Here is a 26,180-nt window from a genome sequence, read left to right on the forward strand (position 1 = left end):
GTTCATTGAAAAAGGGTTCCAAAAAAAGCGGCCCAAATTCTTGCTTCTGCCGCCCTTCTTTTTTTCCATATTGGCCGAGCGCACCCATCTCTCCTCGGCCGATAAACACGCCCCAGTCCCGCCTTCACCACGCCTCCAACACGCCCCGTCAACTTTGTTCGTTCCCATGACAGACTGCAGTTGGAGGCGCCCAAAATCATCTTTCGATTATACCGATTTGGGCGCCCATGAGAGAAAGGCGCCCATCTCCCCGATTTGGGTCGAATATGGACGTCTTTCTTTTTCGAAAATAAGTTGGATAGTACCGTCAAAAGGCGTTCGCCAAGTCGGTTGATAACAAATACAATATAAATAAACACATCAATATATAAGATTCCCTATAAATATTTTGAAGGATTCTTTTGTACCATCAGAAGGTGGGTAAATTCCAATTGTTTCATAAAGAACACTATATACCATCACCAATAATCATCTGTTCTTTATTCAATTTTTTCAAAGAGTTTTATAAGTTTTACTAAATGAAGTATTATTCACAAAGTCCAGTTTAACTTGCATCTCTTCACTATAAACAGTCCAATATTTCCTTCACTTTACATAATTCAACATTAACTTTCATGTAAGCAAACACTTACCTTCATATATGAATATTTTCTATTTGAAATTTATGAACTCCACAGGAACCCAGCCCGCCATATCGCTAGGTTTGCTAGTACAACTGCATTGGGGAATTAGGTTCTGTGAAGAAAAGAACCAAGACCATGGTTGGAAGGGGCCGAGGGAGAGAGAGGGCAGACTGTGGATGGCAGAGGCAGGGAGAGAGAGAAGACCAGACTGAATGGTATGGAGACAGCGAAAAGAAGATGAGGAAAGCAGAAACCAGAGACAACAAACTGCAAATAAAATATACTTTTTTTCTTTAAGATAAAGTAGTATTGTAGCTTTGTTAATAAATGTTTATAAACAGAACATGCAAATAAGGTAATCTTTTTATTGGACTAATTTAATATATTTTGACTAACTTTTGTGAGAACAAAACCCCCTTTCTCAGGTCAGGATAGGATACTGTAACAGCAGTATACTGTATTGACCTGAGGAAGGATGTTTGGCCTCTGAAAGCTAAATGTATTAATCCAATAAAATGGTATTATTTTCTATATTTGTTTTATTTCTAATTTGTTAATTTGTAAAGTAGTGATTGGTATTTGTTAGTTTTTTCCAAATCTACATTTGCTATCTTTATATTTTGCCACAGTACTAGGGGACATTTTCTGTTTCTGTGTTGCATTGTATGCAGAATCTGGCATCTTGGGGGTTCAGTTTAATTTTTGATTAAATAGTAAGTTTATGATTACTTATTCTATAGTGGATTAGGGTGTGTCTGTGGAAAAAGACAGGGCTTTAGTTTGTATTGACTGTGCAGGATTGACGATCTGTACTATTCTGTCTGGTTTCATTTTACAATAGGTGACTTGATGTTATAGCGCTCACAGTAGTGTTTACGGTGCTTTCCTTTTCCTTGTGTGACTCTTAGAAATTACTGCTTATGGTATGGTAGAATTGCTCCACAGGTCCCGAGTGTTTTGTATTCTCGGTATGCCTAGTACAGGAGTTTGGAAGGGGGGGGGGGCGTTAAAATGACCGGCCCCGGGTGTCAAATACCCTAGGTATGCCACTGGTGGAAGAAGCCTGGTATCCGGTGGCTGACAAAACTGCCCCAGTCCACCAGAAGGAACTTTCCCTCACCAGCGACAAGCGAATTCCGTCAAGGCCCAAGAGGTATAGGCAAATGAAATTGAAAAAAAAACAAAAAAAAAAACTGAGTAACTACACCCCAAGGCCAGGCATCGTGACTAAAGCTGCTGAACTGACCAGTCAGCACCAGTAGAAAGCCAAGCACCCTGAAAGGAGCCCAGCTCGCCCGCCAGAGCCAAAACTAGTCTCGACAACTAGCCAACCCAGAAAGCAGAGACCAGCCACTGCCTGACCTCCCAGGAGGATGATGTCGTATCTCCCTGGCTAGCATATTGTAAACTGAAGGTGGCATTGAACCAAAGGAGGCCCAAACCACAGCTGAACTCTAAGTAAGAGAGGCTCTGGAGAGGCGCAAAGTCCAACCACAGGGAGAACAGGTAGCCCACCAAACGAGCACACCAAAATCTACCACCCGCATCTTGAGAAGGCTGGGCGCTGGCCACCAACCCAGGATGGCCTGAGCCAGACAAAGGCAATGCAGAGGGCAGACATGAAGCCCCGACCACACAAAGGAAGAGACCCCCCCCCCCCAGAAAGGGATGAGCTCTAAGGGCAACCGTGCTTAATAGGGGTAGAGAAGTCCCAGAAGGGCTGGAATCCCCTGCCAACTAGTGGCACCGCCAAGACAACGCATCCGGGGCACAAACCCGTGAAGGAACATAGCGTAACTACCCCTCCCAGATGAACCCTCTCTGGCACCCTGGTGCCAAAAACCTGATCCGAAAGCCAAGGAGTCCCACTAAACCAAGGGTCACCTAGCAGACCGCTAATGTCCCGTATGCCGAACTGCCCACGTTCCATACCAACAGAGGAGAGTGGGCTGAACCCTAATATAGAGACACACCAAGAAGTAGAAGCAACCCAAAAAGAAAACCAGCAAAGGCTCGCAGAACTCCAGCCGGAACGGCTGTGTAGAACAGCGCCCAATGCCTCGCAAAGGAAGATCCCAGGAAGCAGGAAAAACTGAGTCCCCCCCCCCCCCCCCCACAAGTTAGGGGTCAAACAGATACAGTCAAGACATTTGATCAAGATGGCGTCCGTGTGAGGGAGTGTTGCTTGCAGGCTCCCGAACCCCAGGCTCTGCTCCAGTAGCGATTTGCTTTCTTGCACCTGAAATATGGTGAAAAGAAAGGGCAAAGTCAGGGCAAAAGCCGCTGCTAGCCTTGGCGCTGTTTCGATGCTTCGGCAGCCGACCATGGAAACCTTCGGATCTCCAAGCACTAGGATCCCAGGTCCCTGCCTTGGTTGGATCCCGGGACCAGCAAGGGGATCTTAGCACGGAGGCGGCGTCTTTGAGCCCACCATACCAGACTGCCCCGCCGAGACCGAGCGGAGAAGCGGGAGCGATGGGAGAACCTCAAGCGGAGATCTTGGAGGTTAGCGGCGGCCCTGTCGGGTACTCGACCCCGGAAGGAATGACATCAGGTTGTAGGGCAGGACTTATCAATCCCTCGCCCTCCCCCCATCCAGAAGGCTCCGCATATTGGACTCGACGTGAGGCCTAGACCGGCAGTCGTTACCCTTGAGGCCCTCTGGGATGCAATCCAGATTCTCAACTCGTCGCACTTCAAATAACTAATTCCTTTAACACTGAAGTAAAGGACTTAAAACTATCTTATCAAACTATGGAATCGAAAGTCAAGGATCAGGAAGGAAAATGTGAGTTAAACTTGCTTGAAATTAAAAGTACAGTCTGCTGCTGGTAATATACAGTGGTGGAAATAAGTATTTGATCCCTTGCTGATTTTGTAAGTTTGCCCACTGACAAAGACATGAGCAGCCCATAATTGAAGGGTAGGTTATTGGTAACAGTGAGAGATAGCACATCACAAATTAAATCCGGAAAATCACATTGTGGAAAGTATATGAATTTATTTGCATTCTGCAGAGGGAAATAAGTATTTAATCCCTCTGGCAAACAAGACCTAATACTTGGTGGCAAAACCCTTGTTGGCAAGCACAGCGGTCAGACGTTCTTCTGTAGTTGATGATGAGGTTTTGCACACATGTCAGGAGGAATTTTGGTCCACTCCTCTTTGCAGATCATCTCTAAATCATTAAGAGTTCTGGGCTGTCGCTTGGCAACTCGCAGCTTCAGCTCCCTCCATAAGTTTTCAATGGGATTAAGGTCTGGTGACTGGCTAGGCCACTCCATGACCCTAATGTGCTTCTTCCTGAGCCACTCCTTTGTTGCCTTGGCTGTATGTTTGGGTCATTGTCGTACTGGAAGACCCAGCCACGACCCATTTTTAAGGCCCTGGCGGAGGGAAGGAGGTTGTCACTCAGAATTGTATGGTACATGGCCCCATCCATTCTCCCATTGATGCGGTGAAGTAGTCCTGTGCCCTTAGCAGAGAAACACCCCCAAAACATAACATTTCCACCTCCATGCTTGACAGTGGGGGACGGTGTTCTTTGGGTCATAGGCAGCATTTCTCTTCCTCCAAACACGGCGAGTTGAGTTCATGCCAAAGAGCTCAATTTTTGTCTCATCTGACCACAGCACCTTCTCCCAATCACTCTCGGCATCATCCAGGTGTTCACTGGCAAACTTCAGACGGGCCGTCACATGTGCCTTCCGGAGCAGGGGGACCTTGCGGGCACTGCAGGATTGCAATCCGTTATGTCGTAATGTGTTACCAATGGTTTTCGTGGTGACAGTGGTCCCAGCTGCCTTGAGATCATTGACAAGTTCCCCCCTTGTAGTTGTAGCTGATTTCTAACCTTCCTCATGATCAAGGATACCCCACGAGGTGAGATTTTTGCGTGGAGCCCCAGATCTTTGTCGATTGCAGTCATTTGTACTTCTTCCATTTTCTTACTATGGCACCAACAGTTGTCTCCTTCTCGCCCAGCGTCTTACTGATGGTTTTGTAGCCCATTCCAGCCTTGTGCAGGTGTATGATCTTGTCCCTGACATCCTTAGACAGCTCCTTGCTCTTGGCCATTTTGTAGAGGTTAGAGTCTGACTGATTCACTGAGTCTGTAGACAGGTGTCTTTCATACAGGTGACCATTGCCGACAGCTGTCTGTCATGCAGGTAACGAGTTGATTTGGAGCATCTACCTGGTCTGTAGGGGCCAGATCTCTTACTGGTTGGTGGGGGATCAAATACTTATTTCCCTCTGCAGAATGCAAATAAATTCATATACTTTCCACAATGTGATTTTCCGGATTTAATTTGTGATGTGCTATCTCTCACTGTTACCAATAACCTACCCTTCAATTATGGGCTGCTCATGTCTTTGTCAGTGGGCAAACTTACAAAATCAGCAAGGGATCAAATACTTATTTCCACCACTGTAGTAATGGAGAAAGAATTGACACAAAGGAAATTGAATTTTTTGATAATCAACTCAGGCATAACAACCTGAGATTTTAATTTTTTCTAAGACTCCCTTGATATCACCTATGAAGATGCTGAAAAATATTCCTTGACGTACTTCAAATTCCTAAGAAGCTTTGCCTCCAATTACAAAAACTTACTATATTACAGGAGCTAACACTGCTCGAGTGGAAGCTCCAGAGTTGAACTTGACACAATTTTGGAATTATCTCTAGAAACAAACAATCACGGAACGCACGACTCTTCTTGCTTCCTTTGCATTTGAATCCGATAGAAATCTTGTTTTCAGACTATACTTCAGATTTATTTCAACTCAATTTCTGGGATCAAAGATACAAATTTTTTCCCGATCTCAGTAATCTACTCAAAGGAGGAAAAGAGAATTTCTGGGACTTCGGGTCCCGGGTTCTCTCCCTGGGTGGTACTTACAAGTTGAAATTTGCCTGTAGATGTATAATCTCCTTGAATAATGCATACTATGTATTTTTTGAACCAGAAAAATTGAGGCAATTTATAATTGCTAAAGAAAGTGGAGGCGAATTGGCTGTGGTTGCCCAAGTAGGGAGCTGAAACCACTGGCAGGGAATGGGATCTACCCTCACAAAATCTTTGTTTAGAAAGAGTAAACTCTTAAATTTGCTTTATAAATTTTCCTTGTATCTTGATCAATATAATGTGGACTAAGTAACAATGCTATTTCTTATTGGGGTTTTTTTTTTTCCTCAATGGATAAGGATTTGTCCTATATATTTCCTGAATTTCCTACATTATGTGTAAATGTATACTTTGAAAATTGATTTAAAAACTAATAATAAAAAGGAGTCAAACAAACGCTGAATCGAGCTAAATACCTGTCGCGTTTGTGACCATTTCCTTGTCTGTGCTCACCTCGCCCTCTGGTGGCCAGACCTGGTGGCTGCAATGGACTGTCTGTTTACTGTCACCCGTTCCAGACTTCAGCCCAGTTCAGTCCAGATCTTCCGGGCTGCCAGAATTGCTTTCCTTGTTTGTACCTGAACAGCATCCGTAGTTGCCTTGTGATTGCTGCAGCTGAGCTTTAGCAGCTGATGGGCTTTATTAATCACCTAGAAACTTCTGTGTTTGCCTTTGCATCGTCTAAGGTCCCTGGTATGTGGGTGTGCTCTGTGCACTTCTGCCTACTCCAGTTTTATTCTGAGTTCTTGCTTGTTTGTGTGTAGTTAGCTTTGGTTTTATTGTTTAGTTCCTAGTCTTGTTTCTGGTCTGCATTTCCTTGTCTTGTGTCTGTGTTCTTTATTAGTGGCTGCTTGGCAGCTTTTAGTCCTGACTCCCTCCTGTCTGTGTTTCTGTCTTAGTGGCTGCCTGGCAGCTTGTAGTCTTGACTCTGTTGTGTGTTTCCTGCTGGTATCCAGATCCTGCCCAGTCCGTTAAGTCCTGCCGGCCGCCTGCACCTGGGGGCTCAACTCCTGGGGAAGGGTGGGCAAGTGCAGGTGAAGCCTTTCTCCAGTCCTGTGTTCCAGTCCAAGTGTTCTTGTCCAGTGTGTTCCTGCTTTGCTTATCCCTGTCTGCAGTCCCTGTTTTGTGTGTGTGTGTTAGCCCAGTGCTGGTTGGGGTGGTTTTGCCTTCCACTGCCGCTCCTTGGCAGCGGCCCAAGGGCTCACAAACCTAGTTGCTGCTTTGAGACCCGACAATACCCAGTGCAAAAAGCAGCGGCTGAGACAATCAACCAGCCTGCGACACCATGGAGGAAGTGACAAGGGACCAAATAAACAAGACTGTCCAATCCAATCAATCGGAGAAACTCATAACTGAGCAACGACACCGAGAAAGCACTGCGCCTGGCACGGACTAACATAAGGAGACGAGGGTGGTTTTCTCTCCTCACATGCTATTCTTGACCCACTACAATCTGGTTTTCGCCCTCTCCACTCAACCGAAACTGCGCTTACTAAAGTCTCCAATGACCTATTACTGGCTAAATCCAGAGGTCAATATTCCATCCTCATTCTTCTTGATCTTTCCGCTGCTTTTGACACTGTCGATCACAACATACTTCTCGATACCCTGTCCTCACTTGGATTCCAGGGCTCTGTTCTTTCCTGGTTCTCTTCCTACCTCTCCCTCCACACCTTTAGTGTTCACTCTGGTGGATCCTCTTCTACTTCTATCCCTCTGCCTGTCGGCGTACCTCAGGGTTCTGTTCTTGGTCCCCTCCTCTTTTCTATCTACACTTCTTCCCTTGGTTCATTAATCTCATCCCATGGCTTTTCCTACCATCTCTATGCTGATGACTCCCAAATCTACCTTTCTACCCCCGATATCTCACCTTGCATCCAAACCAAAGTTTCAGCGTGCTTGTCTGACATTGCTGTCTGGATGTCTCAACGCCACCTGAAATTAAACATGACCAAAACCGAGCTTCTCATTTTCCCCCCCAAACCCACCTCCCCACTCCCCCTGTTTTCTATTTCTGTTGATGGCTTTCTCATTCTCCCTGTCTCCTCAGCTCGAAACCTTGGGGTCATCTTTGACTCTTCTCTCTCCTTCTCTGCTCATATCCAGTAGATCGCTAAGACCTGTCGTTTCTTTCTTTACAACATCCATAAAATCCGCCCCTTTCTTTCCAAGCACTCTACCAAAACCCTCATCCACACCCTTGTCACCTCTCGTTTAGACTACTGCAATCTGCTTCTTGCTGGCCTCCCACTTAGTCACCTCTCCCCTCTCCAATCGGTTCAAAACTATGCTGCCCGTCTCGTCTTCTGCCAGGGTCGCTTTACTCATACTACCCCTTCTCCTCAAGTCGCTTCACTGGCTCCCTATCCGTTTTCGCATCCTGTTCAAACTTCTTCTACTAACCTATAAATGTACTCACTCTGCTGCTCCCCAGTATCTCTTCACACTCGTCCTTCCCTACACCCCTTCCCGTGCACTCCGCTCCATGGATAAATCCTTCTTATCTGTTCCCTTCTCCACTACTGCCAACTCCAGACTTCACGCCTTCTGTCTTGCTGCACCCTACGCCTGGAATAAACTTCCTGAGCCCCCATGTCTTGCCCCATCCTTGGCCACCTTTAAATCTAGACTGAAAGCCCACCTCTTTAACATTTCTTTTGACTCGTAACCACTTGTAACCACTCGTCTCCACCTACCCTCCTCTCCTCCTTCCTGTACACATTAATTGATTTGATTACTTTATTTTTTGTCTATTAGATTGTAAGCTCTTTGAGCAGGGACTGACTTTCTTCTATGTTTGTGCAGCACTGCATACGCCTTGTAGCGCTATAGAAATGCTAAATAGTAATAGTAGTAGTAGGGAGTCCACTCCTTCCACAGTAAAGCAAGCAAACCAAACACAGGGTGGAAGAAAATAAGTCCAAGTGACCAGCCACTTTTTTTTTACTTGTTTGGTTTAGCTGCGTCTCCTTTTCGCGGACTCAGCATCCTTATACTCATGCTTTCCTAGCACTCAAAGTTAGTTTGATGTTCAACAGATGATTTATCGACCCCTGAAGGCGGCTTTTCTGCCGAAACATGAACCGCGTAGGGTCCCAATAAAACTTTGTTTGGAGGTCTTACTCTTGTGTTTTGGCTGGTCACTTGAACTTGTTTTCTTACATAAGTACATAAGTATTGCCATACTGGGAAAGACCAAAGGTCCATCGAGCCCAGCATCCTGTTCCAACAGTGGTCAATCCAGGTCACAAATACCCGGCAAGATCCCAAAACAGTGCAATACATTTTATGCTATTTATCCTACAAATAAGCAGTGGATTTAACCCAAATCCATCTTAATAAAAGCTTATTGACTTTTCTTTTAGTAAGCTATCCAAACCTTTTTTAAACCCCACTAAGCTAAATGCTTTTACCATATTCTCTGGCAACCTTATTCTATAGTTACTGTCTGCAAACTCCTTACATTGTAAGTTTACTGACCATACAGAGCAAGTTCCATATTTGAAATGCCCTCGTGGCAGTCTAGAATCTTCCTTTCTGACCACAGCTAATGGTACCGCATAGAGGTATATTTTCAAAGCACTTAGCCTTCCAAAGTTCCATAGAAACCTATGGAACATTGGAAGGCTAAGTGCTTTGAAAATATGCCTCATAGAGGCATATTTTCAAAGCACTTAGCCTTCCAAAGTTCCATAGAAACCTATGGAACTTTGGAAGGCTAAGTGCTTTGAAAATGAGCCCCATAGTCAAGTATCCTTGCCTCCTGGGTATCCTTTGTCAAGAAAATAGTGGATTTTCCCCAAATAAAGAATCTGCATATCTGAATATAAGTGGTTGCTTACATAAAAGTTAATGTTGAACTGTCTAAAGTGAAGGAAATAATTTGACTATTTAAAAGTGAAGAGATGCTAGTTAAACCGGACTGTGTGAATAAATTTAGGAAAAAAAACTTATAAAATTGATAAAAGGACTGATGAGTATTACTGCTGATGGAATATGGTGTTCTTTATGAAACACAATTGGAATTTACCCACCTTCTGATGATCCAAAAAAACCCTTCAATATATTTATGGGGAATCTCATATATTGGTAGGAATGATGAAGATAAAGTATTCTTTGCTATACGGATGTCAAATATTTCAGACAGAGTTTCCCTTGACTTACACACCCAGTCATAAGTCATCAGTATTACTGCAGTCTGGTCTGATTTGAAGGAACTTTTTATCAGACTGAGCAATCCACTTCCTGATAGTACAGTTGTTGAACACTTTTTAGCTGTGCTGTTTTTAATAATGATTCAGAAGCACACTCGCATGAGTGACAGAAATTTAAGGCCCTGTTTACAAAGGCGTGCTAGCATTTTTAATATGCACTAACCATGTAGATGCCCATCACACGCACTAACCATGTGAATGCCTATCATATTCCTATGGGTGTCTACATTGTTAATGCATGCTCAAAATGCTAGCATGCTTTTGTAAATAGGGCCCCTAGTTTTACTAAAAGCAAAGTGGATTGAGTTGTAGAGCAATAAAGTCATTGGCATAAAAACATTACCAATAGTTGCATTCATTGTAGTTGCGGTACTTTTACTTTTTACTCAAAAAGTATAATATTAGGCAATACTTTTTTTACATTCACTTAAGTACATGTTTTAATGCATTCTTCACTGTACTTTTTACTTTTACTTAAGTATTAATATATACATTTATTTTTACTTTTACTTAAGCACTTTGACCTAGTACTTTGAGCAACACTGATGACTTGAACCCTGATCCTTGGAAATTGCTGGAGTCACCCAAATGTCAAGAATAAGTGGTCTTCTCTGTGGGGATGATTGGGAAATGGAATGGCAGATACCAAAATCTATTTCTTTTCTGTTTCTTCACCTTTGCTGAATTCTCAGCATCAGAATCCTTGAATGCCACAGCCAAACCAAAGGAATCTTTCACTTTCTTTGGATGGGACCGGTGATAGTCGGTCTTGATTATTTCTACTGATTTTTGATCTCCAGAGGTACTGATGACTAAGCATCCTCTATGTTCTTTGGAAAACAATGTTTCCAATGCCGAGGCCATTGAGCCAAAGTTGACTGAATCAAAAAGCTTCTCCTTCTGCTTTTGGACATCCATGAAGACCCCTAGGCATCATCTTTTGTTATGTGGCACAGCCAGGGATGTTGTGATCAGTCCTGACACACAAAGATAACTCATAGGGGTATGTTTACTAAGGTGCGATAGCATTTTTAACGTGCCTCTAAATTTAAGGCGCGTTAAACGCTAACACGCCTATAAATTTCTATGTTAATTATCACTACCACTTGACTAATACATTACTTTAAACACACTACAAACACATTGTGTGCATTACATTTTACAACATGTGATGTCTCCGATTTAGGAGAAGAGCGAGAATTGTAAGGTGAAACAGGTCACCAGCTTGGAACATTTGGAACACTGGGAAAAGAGTTACAGCTGTTTTTTTTATTATTGGTACTGAGGATGAGAATTTTGTAGAATGTACTATATGGAGAAGATACTGTCTGGCAGGGAATGTTTTATTGTTAGATAGTGAAGTTTTCATAATAAAGACTGTAAAATTTAATGCACACAATAATGTGTTTGTAGTGTGTTTAAAAGAAAAAAAATAATGTATTGGTCAAGTGGTAGTGATATTTAACATATGTGACTAATTATTGTGAATTTACCCTGTGTTTGGTATTAAGTATACATTTCTATGGCGCATTAGCGTTTAACGTGTGTAAACGAGTTACGTGTGTTAAAAACACTAACGAACCCATAGCGCCACTTAGTAAAAATAGGCGATAGTGTCTTGCCACTCTTCCCTTATTTTCCAAAGGCACTGGGGTTTCTTCAATTTCTGGGACACTGTTTGAAAAAATAGCTGCAGCAAAAACTGAACAACTCACATTTAAAAATGCACCTAATAGTGCTAGTTAGAGAATGACACAAGGATAAAAAGTGTCCCCGTCCCCATGGGTTCTGTTTCTGTCCCCCATCCCGTCCCTGCAGGCCCTATCTCCATCCCCGTCCTGTGGGCTTTGTCCTCATCTGCAGAAGCCTCGAACACTTATGATTTTATATTTAAATCTTTTTATTAAAGTATAAAAAGGAACAATATGCTGTGCAACTGTTGTATATAAATTACAAATAGAAAAACAACGAGAAGCTATAATAAACCTTCTCACCACCATTACCCTCTACCCTTCCAACCCCAACAATAGCTGATTCTATTACCCCAAGGAATCCTAATCCACCATGTCAAAATGTCCAGGGGTACAAAATACATCCTGTTCTGTATGCCCCAGAGAGAAGAAATAAGCTCTATGAAGCACTGTTATGATTTTTTAATCTGTGGATAAATAAGAAGTCATCAACAATCTCAGGATTCAATCTAGCTCTCCTGTCTTCCACAGTCCCTCCTGCAATAGAAGATGTCTTCTTATGGTGTACACGATCCACCATGCAAATTTTTCTAGCTGTGGCCAGCATGCTTGCTTGTTTTTCCAAAAAATAAAAATATTGCCATGTGCATCAAACATAAATAACAGTCCAGTTTATTAACAGGCATCAAAGTAGAAAGTGACACGGGGATGTCCTCACGGGCTCTGTCCCCATCCCCACAGTTACTGTGGGTCCCGTGTCAATCTCTAGTGCTAGTGAAGACTATGGCCAAGCCAAAAAATTAAGAAAATAGAAAAAGATAACAAAAAAAGCTATGGCCTTTTCTAAGATGAAAAAAAGGATGAAACCAAGGTGATCCTGATGTGAAAAGTTCAATTTTAAGCAAGGAAAAACATATACTCAGACACTGTGTATAAAGAGACAATCATTGATGATCCCACATGACGATACCAGTGTAAGAGGTTTTCGGAAAAATGTTGGCAGAACAATTGATTGGTTAAGGTGGAAATACAAAACAACACCTTAGGAAGGAACTTAGGATGGGTATGGTAAAATTAGTTCTTACCTGATAATTTTCTTTTCATTAGTCCGATCAGATCAATCCAGAGACTTGTGGGTTATGTCCCTCAACCAGCAGGTGGAGATAGAGAGAACGACTACTACTACTACTACTATTTAGCATTTCTATAGCGCTACAAGGCATACGCAGCGCTGTACAAACATAGAAGAAAGACAGTCCCTGCTCAAAGAGCAGTTTGCTATATCTGGGCATGTGCAGCCAGCTTAACTTCAGTATGAATGATACCAAAGCAGTAACAGAAACGCATCCTGGAAAAACACTAAACTCTCCTGCCTCTCTGAGAGCAACCTGACGAGACCAAGACAGAAAACCTGTGTCTGAGGGAAAACCCTCCAAAGCTGCTGATTTAAGAAAGATCTCCCCCCCCCCCCCCCCCCAAATCTCCCAGACTAACAGAGGAACGTGAACAGAACCAATTAACCAAACACGAAACGACCACAGAAAAGCGTACGGACCCCAGAGAGGGCCTCTGCATTGATCTGATGGACTAATGGAAAGAAAATTATCAGGTAAGAAGGTAAAATTATGTATCATACCTGATAATTTTCTTTCCATTAATCATAGCTGATCAATCCATAGACTGGTGGGTTGTGTCCATCTACCAGCAGGTGGAGATAGAGAGCAATCCTTTTGCCTCCCTATATGTGGTCATGTGCTGCCGGAAACTCCTCAGTATGTCGATATCCAAGCTCCATCCGCAGGACTCAGCACTTAGAGAATTACACCCACAAAGGGACACTCTGCCCAGCTCACCACCGCCGAAACGGGGGAGGGGAATTAACCCAGCTCATCCCCACACAAGTGGGGGAGGGGAATCCGTCCAGCTCATCCCCGCAGAGCGGGGGAGGGACACCACACCCGCCGATGCGGGGGGATCTGGCTTATCCTGCAACCGCGGGAGGAGCTGACTGACCCTAACACCGCCGAAGCGGGAGGGGTACAAAGCTGCCCTACTGCCGCACGAAGCGGGAGGGAGCGCCGGCAGAATTTAAGTCTCAATCCAGCCCCGTAAAACGGAGGGAAGAGGAATGCAGCAGCTCACTGTAACACAAATTCGTCTCAACTCTTGAAGAATCCATTGAAAAACTTGAACACGAAGTCCTCCTGAACAGGAACTGAAGACTAAACTTGAACCTGAAATGCAACCAGAATATAAACAATACAGATATCTGGGAGGGGCTATGGATTGATCAGCTATGATTAATGGAAAGAAAATTATCAGGTATGATACATAATTTTACCTTCCATATCATCATGCTGATCAATCCATAGACTGGTGGGATGTACCGAAGCAGTACTCACCCAGGGCGGGACATAGAAATCCCTGACCGCAACACTGAAGCTCCAAACCGGGCCTCCGCCCGAGCAGCCACAGTCAAGCGCTAATGCCTGGAGAAGGTATGGGCCGATGCCCAAGTTGCCGCCTTGCAAATCTCTTCCAAGGAGACGGACCCGGCCTCTGCCGTCGAGGCCGCCTGAGCTCTAGTGGAGTGAGCCTTCAGCTGGATAGGCGGCACCTTCCCTGCGGCCACATAAGCTGCTGCGATGGCTTCCTTGACCCATCTTGCCACTGTAGGCTTAGCAGCCTGCAGACCCTTACGAGGACCTGCAAACAGGACAAACAGATGATCCGACTTCCGGAAATCATTGGTCACTTCCAAGTATCCGATGATGACTCGTCTCACATCCAGATATTTGAGAGCAGAGTATTCCTCTGGGTAGTCCTCCCTACGAAAGGAAGAGAGACAGAGCTGCTGATTCACATGGAAGCGAGAAACAATCTTGGGCAGGAAAGAAGGCACTGTGCGAATAGGCACTCCTGCCTCAGTGAACTGCAGAAAGGGCTCTCGACATGAGAGTGCCTGGAGCTCGGAAACTCTTCTGGCTGAAGTGATAGCCACCAAAAAGACTGCTTTCAACGTCAGGTCTTTCAGAGATGCCCTTGACAAGGGTTCAAAAGGCGGCTTCTGCAAGGCTCTTAGCACCAGGTTGAGATTCCACGCAGGCACTACTGAGTGCAGAGGAGGGCGCAGGTGATTAACTCCCTTGAGAAAGCACACCACATCTGGCTGCGAAGCCAGGGAAGCACCCTTCAGGCGGCCCCTGAAGCAAGCCAGAGCCGCTACCTGGACTTTAAGGGAACTGAGCGACAGGACTTTCTCCAGACCTTCTTGCAGGAACGCCAACACTGAAGAAATTGGAGCAGTGAAGGGAGAAAGTGAGCCTGCTTCACACCACGCTGGAAAGGTACGCCAAACCCTGGCGTAAGCAGTAGAAGTAGAGCGCTTCCTCGCTCTCAGCATAGTGGCGATGACCTTGTCTGAGAAGCCCTTCTTTCTCAGACGCTGCCGCTCAATAGCCAGGCCGTAAGACCAAAGGGGGAGGGATCCTCCATCACCACGGGACCCTGATGCAACAGGCCCTGCTCCACTGGCAGCCGCAGAGGATCGTCCACTGAGAGCCTGATCAAGTCCGCATACCAGGGACGTCTGGGCCAGTCCGGACCCACCAGGATTATCCGGCCCGGATGCTTTGCCACCCGGTCTAGCACCCTGCCCAACATGGGCCAGGGCGGGAACACATAGAGAAGCTCCTGTGTCGACCACTGTTGGAGAAGAGCATCTACTCCCAGGGATCGAGGGTCCCGTCCTCTGCTGAAAAAGCGCGGCACTTGGCAATTGGCCGATGACGCCATCAGATCTAGGCTCGGCTGGCCCCAGCGCTTCGTGATGTCCAAGAACGCCTTAGCAGATAGCTGCCACTCTCCGGGAGCTTCCGCCCACTGGCATAGATTCATGGCCTCCTTGGCTAGAGGGGCGCTCTTGGTACCTCCCTGGTGGTTGACATAGGCCACAGCCATGGCATTGTCCGACAGGACCCGTACTGGCTTCAACGCCAGTACCGGGATGAACTCCAAAAGCGCCAACCGAATGGCTCTGAGTTCCAGGAGGTTGATAGACCACTTTGCCTCTGCAGGAGACCAGAGCCCCTGCGCTGTCCTTCCCAAGCAGAGGGCTCCCCAGCCCGACAAAGAGGCGTCCGTCGTGACGACAATCCACTCCGGGGTCACCAGAGGCATTCCTGCAGACAACTTGTCTGTCTGCAGCCACCAGCTCAGCGCCTTGCGCACTGCTGGGTCCAAGGGAAGGCGCACAGCATAATCCTCCGACACCGGAGTCCAGCGCTGCAGCAGAGAGTGTTGTAGTGGTCTCATACGAGCCCTGGCCCAGGGCACTACTTCCATCGTGGCCGTCATAGAGCCCAACAGCTGCATATAGTCCCAAGCCCGAAGAGGAGAGGCTACTAGGAACTGGTCCACCTGAACCTGAAGTTTGACAATCCGATTGTCCGGCAGGAACACTCTGCCCACTTGGGTGTCGAATCGAACTCCCAGATACTCCAGGGACTGAGTCGGGCGCAACTGGCTCTTCTCCCAGTTGATGATCCACCCCAGGGAGCTCAAAAGAGCAATCACCCGGTCCACAGCTTTGCCGCACTCTGCATAAGAGGGGGCTCGGATCAACCAGTCGTCCAGATAAGGATGGACTTGTACTCCTTCCTTTCGCAGGAAGGCTGTGATGACCACCATTACTTTGGAGAAGGTCCGCGGAGCAGTAGCCAACCCGAAAGGGAGGGCTCTGAACTGGAAGTGTCGGCCCAGGACTGCAAAACGCAGAAAGCGTTGATGAGGAGGCCAGATGGGAATACGCAGGTACGCTTCCTTGAAGTCCAAGGAAGCCAAGAACTCCCCTGCCTTCACTGCCGCTATAACAGAGCGGAGAGTCTCCATGCGAAAGTGCCGCACTTTCAAGGCCCGATTGACCCCTTGAGGTCGAGGATAGGCCGGACAGAATCTCCTTTCTTTGGTACCACAAAGTAAATGGAGTAACGTCCCTTGCCAATTTGATTTTCTGGCACCGGAACGACCGCACCCAGGCGTATCAGGTTGTCCAAGGTCTGCTGCACTGCCACAGCTTTGACCGGAGACTTGTAGGGAGAGAGTACAAACCCGTCTCTTAAGGGTCGGCAGAACTCTAACTTGTAGCCGTCTCTGATGACTTCCAGCACCCAAGCGTCTGAAGTTACCCTGGTCCACTCGCCCAGAAACGAGGACAGGCGTCCTCCAATCTGCACTGGGCCATGGACCAGGGCCCCGTCATTGGGTACGAGACCCTGGGGGAGGGCCAGAGGGCGCACCTCCGGGACGGCGGTCTCTGCGAAAGGAATGCTGCTTGGGGGAGAAGTTCCTTTTGAAGGAAGAGGGGGCAGAGGAGCCCGACTTGCCCGGGCGGTACCGACGGGCTTCCTGAAACCGTCCTCTGGAGATACCGGGGCGAGCACTGGCCCGAGCCCTGACCTCTGGTAACCTCTTGCCCTTAGACGTGCCGAGATCGGTCACGATTTTGTCCAGCTCGACCCCAAAGAGCAGCTTGCCTTTAAAAGGCAACTTAGCCAGGCGGGACTTAGAGGCGTGGTCCGCAGACCAATGTTTCAGCCAAAGCCAGCGCCGCGCAGAGACTGTCTGAGCCATACCTTTAGCCGAGGCTCTCAAGACATCATACAGTAAGTCTGCCAAATAAGCCAAGCCCGATTCCAGGGCCGGCCAATCAGCCCTCAAGGAAGGATCCGAGGGGGAAGCCCGCTGCACCATCGTCAGGCACACCCTGGCCACATAGGAGCCGCAAACTCAGGCCTGCAAACTTAAGGCAGCCGCCTCGAAGGACGACCTTAAAGCCGCTTCCAATCTTCTGTCTTGGGCGTCCTTTAGGGCCGTGCCACCTTCCACCGGCAACGCCGTTTTCTTAGTCACCGCAGTGATTAAAGAATCCACGGTAGGCCAAATAAAGGCCTCACGTTCACTTTCAGGCAAAGGATAGAGGCGGGACATAGCCCTAGCCACTTTGAGGCTCGCTTCCGGGACATCCCATTGAGCCGAAACTAAGGTGTGCATGGCATCATGCACGTGGAAGGTTCTAGGCGGGCGCTTCGTCCCCAGCATAATGGCAGAGCCAACAGGGGCTGAGGGAGAGACGTCCTCTGGCGAGGAAATCTTCAAATTGCTCATGGCCTGCACTAACAGGTTGGGCAAATCCTCTGAGCGAAAGATCCGTGCTGCAGAGGGGTCATCCGCTCCATCCGAGCGGGAATCCGTCTCCTCCAAGGAATCCCCAAAGGACCGTTGGGAGAACTCAGATACGCTGCCCTCATCTACATCAGAGGAAACAGAGTCCTCTAAGGCCTGGGAATCCACCCGAGGGTGTTTACTTCCGGGGGCCTCAACCCCTTTATCGGACAAGGGAGAAGGGGCAGCGTTTTGCATAAGAAAGGCCTGATGCAGCAGCAAAATAAACTCGGGGGAGAAACCCCCCAGACTGTGCACTTCAGCAGCCTGGGCCACAGCCCTGGACGCACCCTCAACCGGCGCTCGCAAGAGCGGGGGAGAAACATGCTGCGCATCCAAGATGGCGTCCGGCGCGACACTCCGTGAAGGAGCCGCGCGGGAAGAACGGCGCTTAACTTTAGCCGCTTTTCTGCCGTCGCCCAAATGAAGGGCGGCCATGGCATTAACGTCTCCCACCTCAAGGGCGGCCCAAGAAGAAGCCGTCCGAGCAGCGTGGCCGGCCAAGATGGCGGAGGCGAGCAGCGGGGGATGGGCGTTTATGGCGGGAAAAACCGCCGCACCCGAGGAAGAACCGGGACACTGACCGGCCTCCAAACTGACACCCAACAAGGGCGAAGACGACTTTAAAACCCCCGCATCCCCGCTAGACGCGCACACGCGGTCCGGGGAGTGATTCTTTGTGCCCTCGCCCTCCGACGCCATCAGCCACGTGGAGATCAATCGGGGAACCCCCTGCCCGCTACAAAAAGGTAAAAATTACCTGCTTTCCGCTCCGAGCTGTAACGACCTGGTGTCCCAGTGAGTAGCTGCAATAAACGTCGAAATAAACGCCCTTAAGGACGTCAAAAAAAATTTTTTTTTTTTTAAACGGAGCCAGCGGGAGGGGGGAGAAAAGGAGGGACCTGGCACCACCAGGTTTGCACTTGCTCAGGAAGAGCCCTCAACCCCAGGCACTCAACAAAACCTAAAAATTAGGCTTGGAGGCCTAGCCAGAGCTGCTGCTGTGTGTGACCACCACCTGCTGAGATAGAGAACATACTGAGGAGTTTCCGGCAGCACATGACCACATATAGGGAGGCAAAAGGATTGCTCTCTATCTCCACCTGCTGGTAGATGGACACAACCCACCAGTCTATGGATTGATCAGCATGATGATATGGAACTGATTTTACCTTCCATTGACCTTCCAGGTCAATCCAGAGACTTGTGGGATGTCCTCAAGTAGGGCGGGACCAAACTCCTCTGGACTCTAACATAGAAGAACCAAAGGCCACGTCCTGACACACCGCAACATCTAGACGGTAATGCTTGGAAAACATGTGTACAGACGCCCAAGTAGCTGCTCTATAAATGTCTTCCAATGGAACCAGCCTATACTCTGCAAAGGAAGTGGCTTGAGCCCTCGTAGAATGCGCACATACCTGCAGAGGAGGAGACTTCCCCATGGACAGATAAGCCGACACAATCGCCTCCCGAAGCCACCTGGCGATCGTGGCCTTGGAGGCCATTTCACCCTTCTAATGACCAGCAAACAGCACAAAAAGATGGTCCGACTGACGAAAGGAATTAGTCGCTTCCAAATAGTGAATCAGAACTCGCCTCACATCCAAACACCGTAACACCTGATAATCACTAGGATAGTCCATTTGCGTGAAAGCTGGTAAAACCACCTCCTTGTTAACATGAAAGAGAGTCACCACCTTTGGTAGGAAGGAAGGAACCATCCGAATAGACACCCCTGCTTCCGAAAAACGAAGAAATGGATCCCTGCACGACAGAGCCTGGAGCTCCGACACTCTTCTAGAGGAAGCCATCGCCACCAGAAAGACTGCCTTCAGACTAAGATCCTTCAAGCACACTACTCAGAGGTTCAAAAGGAGGACGCTGCATTGCCCGCAGGACCAAGTTCAAGTTCCATTCCAGCAACACGGGAGCCTGAGGCAGTCTAATATGGTTGACGCCGTAAAGAAAACGAACCACATCTGGATGAGAAGCTAACGAGCAACCGCCGAGACGGCTTCGAAAACTACCAAGGCCGCAACCTGGACCATCAGAGAGCTCAAGGACAGCGCCTTATCGAGACCCTCTTGCAAGAAGGCCAAGACAGACATGAGCGGAGCTGATTCCGCTGATATCCCTGACAACGAACACCAAGAGACAAATGTTCGCCAGACTCTCGCATAGGCGGAAGAAGTGGAACATTTGCACGCCTGCAACATGGTACCAATCACAGACTCGGGATAGTCTTTACGTCTGAGGCGCACCCTTTCAATAGCCAAGCCGTAAGCCCAAAGGGAGCAGGATCTTCCATGACAATCGGACCCTGAACCAAGAGATCGGGGTGTTTCGACAAGGGCAACGGATCGTCTATCAGCAGACGAATGAGATCCGTGTACCAAGGCTGTCTGGGCCAATCCGGGGCTACTAGAATCACTGCTCTCGAATGCCGCGCAATCCTGCTGACCACCCAGCCAATCATGGGCCACGGAGGAAACATGTAAAGAAGTTCCTGCGGCCACGTCTGAAGTAGAGCGTCTATGCCCTCGGACCTGAACTCCCTGCCCCTGCTGAAAAAACAGGGCACTTTGGCATTCAAGAAGCGTACCATCAGATCGATCACCGGAACTCCCCAAAGGGACGTGATGTCCTTTAAAGTTGCTTGGGAGAGTTCCCACTCCCCCACATCCAGCCGATTCCGGCTGAGGAAATCTGCCTGTACATTCAAAGGCAGAGGACAGAGGCTTCCGTTGTGAAATGAGCACTTCTGGTCCCCCCCCCCCCCCCCCCCAACGATTGACATATGCCACCACTCGTATCGCCTGGTTCCGAACCAACCCCTCAAAAGCTTGTAGTGCAAGGCGAATCGGCCGTAACTCCAAGAGATTGATTGGCAAATGGGATTCCAGCGGAGACCAGACGCCCTGTGCCGTGCGGCCGAGGCAGTGAGCCCCCCCCCCCCCAGCCTGAAAGGCTGGCATCCATCATCACTACTCGCCAATCCGGAATTGCGAGAGGCATACCACGTTCAAGATTCTCTGACATGAGCCACCAGCACATGGCAAAGCGAGCGCGTGCCATCCAAGGAATCCGAATCGCATAGTCCTCCAACAGGGGAGACCAACAGCCGAGCAGGGACCACTGTAACGGCCTCATATGACCTCTGGCTCACGGTACCACATCCAATGTCGCTGCCATAGACCCCAGGACTTGAACATAATCCCAGGCCTTTAGCGCCGGGACCTGGAGGAGAGAGGAAAGCTGCCGGTGAAGCTTCAGCCGGCGCGCCTATGGAAGAAAGACTCTGCCCTTCCGGGTATCGAACAGCACTCCCAGGTACACCAGAGTCTGGGTTGGCACCAGATGACACTTCTGAAGGTTGACCACCCAACCTAAAGAACGCAGTAGACCAAGGACCGTATCCGTAGCTCGGGAACACTCTTAGCTGTGAAGGAGCACGGATAAGCCAGTCTTCGAGATATGGGTGTGCTTGCACCCACCTGGCCCGCAAGAATGCCGCAACTATTACTGTACCTGAAGAAACCCTCAAAAGGGGGGAGCTACAGACAAATGCCGAAGGAGCAAAAGCCACTTCAACCAGTGTACGTAGAGAAAAAGGAGGAAGAAATCTGAGCACAAAACAATTCCTCCAAATCAGGAGAGGATGGTACAAAGCCTGAAGGGGTCCCCCATAGCAGAGGCGAAGCCGCCATCGCAGCCAACAGCCGAAAAGCAGGAGCCACATCAGTTGGCGCCAAAAGAAAATGGCGCGTGCACCAGACACCTCAGAGCGGGAATTCCGTTTTGAGAGAAAGAAATCCCTGGTGCCTGCCTGTGCCTCTGTGCACCCGATAACACACTTCCCCACTGCTGCCAATGCTTGCTCAGAATACGGACCTCCTATGGTGGCCTCCGCTGCCAATACCGCGTGTCCCCCAATGCCAGAAAAAAATGCACTCACTGGAGACGCGCAGCCAGACTTCCCGCCGACAGCGGGACCTCCCAGGCAAGACTGCCACCAAACCTGCTCAGCAGGCTACACACACACACAGCGACTCTAAAGACACTGCCCCCAAGGTCCCCTTAGCAACCTGCTTCCCTGTTGCAGTTACAGAGCCTGTGTCCCAAACTGCTCTTTTTTTTATTTTAAACAGCTGATAACAGCAGCAAACAGAGGTCTGTTGTGGACTAGAGGTTTTTTTGTTTTGTTTTATTTAGTGAGGATGGTTACAGTCCAAACAACAGTCCAAACTCTGGGAAGAAAAGGACCACAGGGTGAGGCAGGGATCCAGTCCACCAGGTATGCCCCTAAAGTTGGAACACAGCCCAAATACCCCCTAAGCTCAACTGGCCAAAAGGCCCAGGAGAAAGCCCAAGAGACGAATCCGGGAGTTGCAGAGACACCGTCTACCACCTGCTAGAGATAGAGATATAATGAAGTGAAGGAGGAGCTGACCGTCTGGTATCACTGCCTTCACTACTACTACTAATACTATTTAGCATTTCTGCTACAAGGCGTACACAGCGCTGCACAAACATAGAAGACAGTCCCTGCTCAAAGAGCTTACAATCTAATAGACAAAAAATAAAGTAAGCAAATCAAATCAATTAATGTGTACAGGAAGGAGGAGAGGAGGGTAGGTGGAGGCGAGTGGTTACAAGTGGTTAGAGTCAAAAGCAATGTTAAAGAGGTGGGCTTTCAGTCTAGATTTAAAGGTGGCCAAGGATGGGGCAAGACGTAGGGGCTCAGGAAGTTTATTCCAGGCGTAGGGTGCAGCGAGACAGAAGGCACGAAGTTTGGAGTTGGCAGTAGTAGAGAAAGGAACAGATAAGAAGGATTTATCCATGGAGCGGAGTGCACGGGAAGGGGTGTAGGGAAGGACGAGTGTGGAGAGATACTGGGGAGCAGCAGAGTGAGTACATTTATAGGTTAGTAGAAGAAGTTTGAACAGGATGCGAAAACGGATAGGGAGCCAGTGAAGCAACTTGAGGAGAGGGGTAGTATGAGTAAAGTGACCCTGGCGGAAGACGAGACGGGCAGCAGAGTTTTGAACCAATTGGAGAGGGGAGAGGTGACTAAGTGGGAGGCCAGCAAGAAGCAGATTGCAGTAGTCTAAACGAGAGGTGACAAGGGTGTGGATGAAGGTTTTGGTAGAGTGCTCGGAAAGAAAGGGGCGGATTTTACGGATGTTGTAAAGAAAGAAACGACAGGTCTTGGCGATCTGCTGGATATGAGCAGAGAAGGAGAGAGAAGAGTAATCTCCATCTCCACCTGCTGGTAGATGAACACAACCCAACAGTTCCTGGATTCATCTGCTGCATACGCTAAGGAAATCCGCGTTACATTGGCCACCCTCCAATCTTCCGGTACCATATTTCTGCCGACAAACTCGCTAATTACTTCTATGAAAAGATCACAAATTTACGCAAAACTCTACCTCAGAACAACACTGATACCGAAAACTTCATTAATAGCTTGGATTCTAACCCGGGAGAATACCCAGCAGACCGAACTTGGTCAAACTTCACGCTCCTCAACATCGAAACAGTCACCCAGGCGATTAAAAGGTTCTCCAGCACCCACTGCAAACTGGATACCTGCCCCAGCTACCTACTAAACTCCGCCCCTGATCGCTTCATTACAGACCTCACATCCCATATAAATTACATGCTCCAATAAGGCCTCTTCCCTGAGGAATATGGCAATATCCTGCTCACCCCAATCCCAAAAGATACCAAGAAAAAAAACATCCGAACTTGCCAACTACCGCCCAGTTGCATCTATTGCATTAGTAGTTAAACTGAGTTTTGTTTTGCACACGGTCCTACTTTAAGCCCTCCTTTCAGCTACTACTAACTTATGCAAATGAAGCCCTGCAATAAGTCTCTCTGCACAACCCCGCATTCCGAGTTGATGTTCAGCAGTAACCACAGGGGGCCCTGGGGGGGGGGTTGTCCTTCCCACTTTGGGCTCAGGCCTCCTCCAGAACTGCAGCACCCCTTTACCTTTGCAGGCAGGGATGCCGAAGCCCCTCCAGCCAAATACAGGTGCCTGAGTTGCTCCCCTCCTCCTCGCGCTTCTTCCTTAACGCAGAAGTCAGCGGCCTTCAGCTGCTGATGCTGGGACTTCTTGTGCATGAAGTCCCGGCATCAGCTGGCTGAAGGCACGCAGTCAATCTCTACATTAAGAAGCTCAGGCACCTGTATTTATTTGGCTGGTGGGGCCTCAACATCCCCACCAGCAAAGGTATGTTTAATGTGTGGAAGGGCAGGAGGAGGGATGAATGTGTTGCCCCCCCCAGTCCACCCCCACAATTTGAGGGCTGGCTACACCCCTAAACGTTTGGTACTGTAACATCAATAGTGCACATTTTGTACTTTTAAGGTTACCAACACAGCTGGCTCAGCGTATGGACCAGGTGAGACTCTGGTCCAGGGCGCCAGTGCTAAAGGATGCCAAATGCCCGAGCCCATTACACCACCCGGCCCACAGAACATTACAGTTAAGCTTCACTTCTTACTAGCATTGGTCCTGCATTAACAGAAGAGGTGCTGGCGCTGGGTGGCTTGCCTCAGTGCTTTTCTTGTCTGTTCCTTCCTCCTCCCACAGCTGGACACTGAAGCTCCCTCTCCCCTTGCAGCAGCCGATAGCACCTTGGAAGAGCCCTCTCCAAACCCCTCACCCCTCCTGGAAGACATGGCTAGTTGCAACTAGCAAGGCATGATGGGACTGGATGACCAAAGTTTACCACATTCTTTTTTGGGCCTGCCCGCTGACTCCTGAAAGAATTGACTATCTGCATGCCTGTGCTAGACGTCCGACCAACTCTGCTGCCTGCTGGCCCACTGCCGCCCTGAAGAACAGTTTTCCGGAGCAGGTAAGGGGTCTAGTCTTATCAGTCCCTGGGGGAGGAAGAAGGGATGGAACAGAATGTGGAATTGCAGAAGTTATTGTTGAATGGGAAGGTTTTTAGAAAGAGCTGGGCTTGGGGCAGGCTGTTGAAAGGCCTACTACTTTCAATGAAATTTTAAATTGTGTGCAGTTGATTGAAGATTGGACTGTGACTTACCAGCTTAAATTGAATTGAGAAAAGACCAAATTTTGTGGTTAGGTCCTTTTGAATTGCTTGAATTTCTTCAATATTCTACTATTGTGGCATACACTGTTGCCTTCAAATACCTTTCTAAGATTTTAAGGGTTTAAGTCAACAGCCTAATGGGACAGGCGGGGAAGAGGGTGGCGAGGCATGGAGGCACAAAAACAAAAGTTGGGAGAGATAGCAGATCGATATATACAGGCACCTAGGCATCGAGAATATGAGTGACTGGAGGGTCAGTGGGGGAAGTTCGACTTGCACCCATTTCCAGCCTACTGCTCTAATAGGCCATGTGTGCTCGACTTCAGCCCTTAGGTTTTAAAAGACTTTAAAAATAATTTTTCTTACAACTAAATTTTAAACCTTGAATTACAGCAGCCAAATCAACTGTTAGCCAGCAAAGCCAACTCGATTTCATTCAAGTTTTTTAAAGGGGTCTTTTACTAAACATTAGCTTGAGTTATCGGCAGCAAGAACCATTTTATTCCTATGAGCCCTCCTGCAGATAACTCGAGTAAATCTTTAGCAAAAGGCCCCCTTAATGCGGTTTTGTTATTCGGCGGGAAAGAGGGATTCATGTGGTACACAGAGCACATTACTTGAAATATTTCTCAAAAAGTTCTTGGCATAAGGAAAGCCATTGCTCAAACACGAACTGTTTCGAAGTCCATTTGGGTCTCTTTTCAGCAATGTACCACAGATTTCTTCGGAATTTTCCATTTACTTAAATATAATCTATGTATTTTCTCGCTATGGACACACAACCTCCGTTTAAACCACTCCCAGGCATCCGTGCGCACACACAACAACGTACGTTACGTACCCCACAGCACACGCAGCGCAGCCCTCGTGCTCGGATGTCATCACTGCCAGCCCCACCCCCTCCCTGGCAATCTGCAACTGGAAAGAGAAGGAAGCGTGGCCTACTACCACGGAGGCGCTCTCGCGCGTACCTCCAAGTAATAGAGATCCAAGGAGGTGATTTGCGAGTCCAGGAAATCCTCGTACGTGTTGAACTGGCTGATGAGGCTGTCCACGGCTGACCCGGCCTCTTCCTCCTCCATCTTGGGTTGTTATGAGGAACCCGCCGCGCCGCGTTCCTAGCAACCGAGGTTGGGGAAGGAGGAGGAGCGAGGCACGAGGAAGCCAGAAAACTACTGAAAGCCCCGCCCCTTCCCTCTTTTCACCAATCGCTGACCACTGCTGTGCTGACCAGATGTTTCAAAAAAGAAAATAAGACAGAAGAGCGAGCGTCGGCGTCCGCTTTGCGACTAATGACCGTACTTGTTATGATTTGAGCATGAGTTGCCTTGCCAGTTTCACCCCATTTAGGGTTACCATTTTGTGTCCTCTGAAAAAGAGGACACGTCACGCCCCCCGCCCCCATCACTCCCATACCCCGCCCCCGCCACGCCCCTTTCAGGTC

The 26,180-nt window shown here is 48.1% G+C and overlaps 1 protein-coding gene across 1 annotated transcript in view; it reads right to left on the reverse strand.

The window, feature by feature from the left end:
- CFAP299 (cilia and flagella associated protein 299) overlaps window positions 1-25,856 on the reverse strand; it is an 816,705-nt gene extending 790,849 nt beyond the window's left edge. Inside the window, exon 1 of the mRNA XM_030190588.1 lies at window positions 25,708-25,856. Coding sequence (XP_030046448.1) covers window positions 25,708-25,818 — 111 coding nt within the window. The 5' untranslated portion in view covers window positions 25,819-25,856. The remainder of the gene's footprint in view (window positions 1-25,707) is intronic.
- Between the last annotated feature and the right edge of the window lie 324 nt (window positions 25,857-26,180).

Source organism: Microcaecilia unicolor, chromosome 2 (genome assembly GCF_901765095.1).
Source record: "Microcaecilia unicolor chromosome 2, aMicUni1.1, whole genome shotgun sequence".
NCBI classification, from domain to species: Eukaryota; Metazoa; Chordata; class Amphibia; order Gymnophiona; family Siphonopidae; genus Microcaecilia; species Microcaecilia unicolor.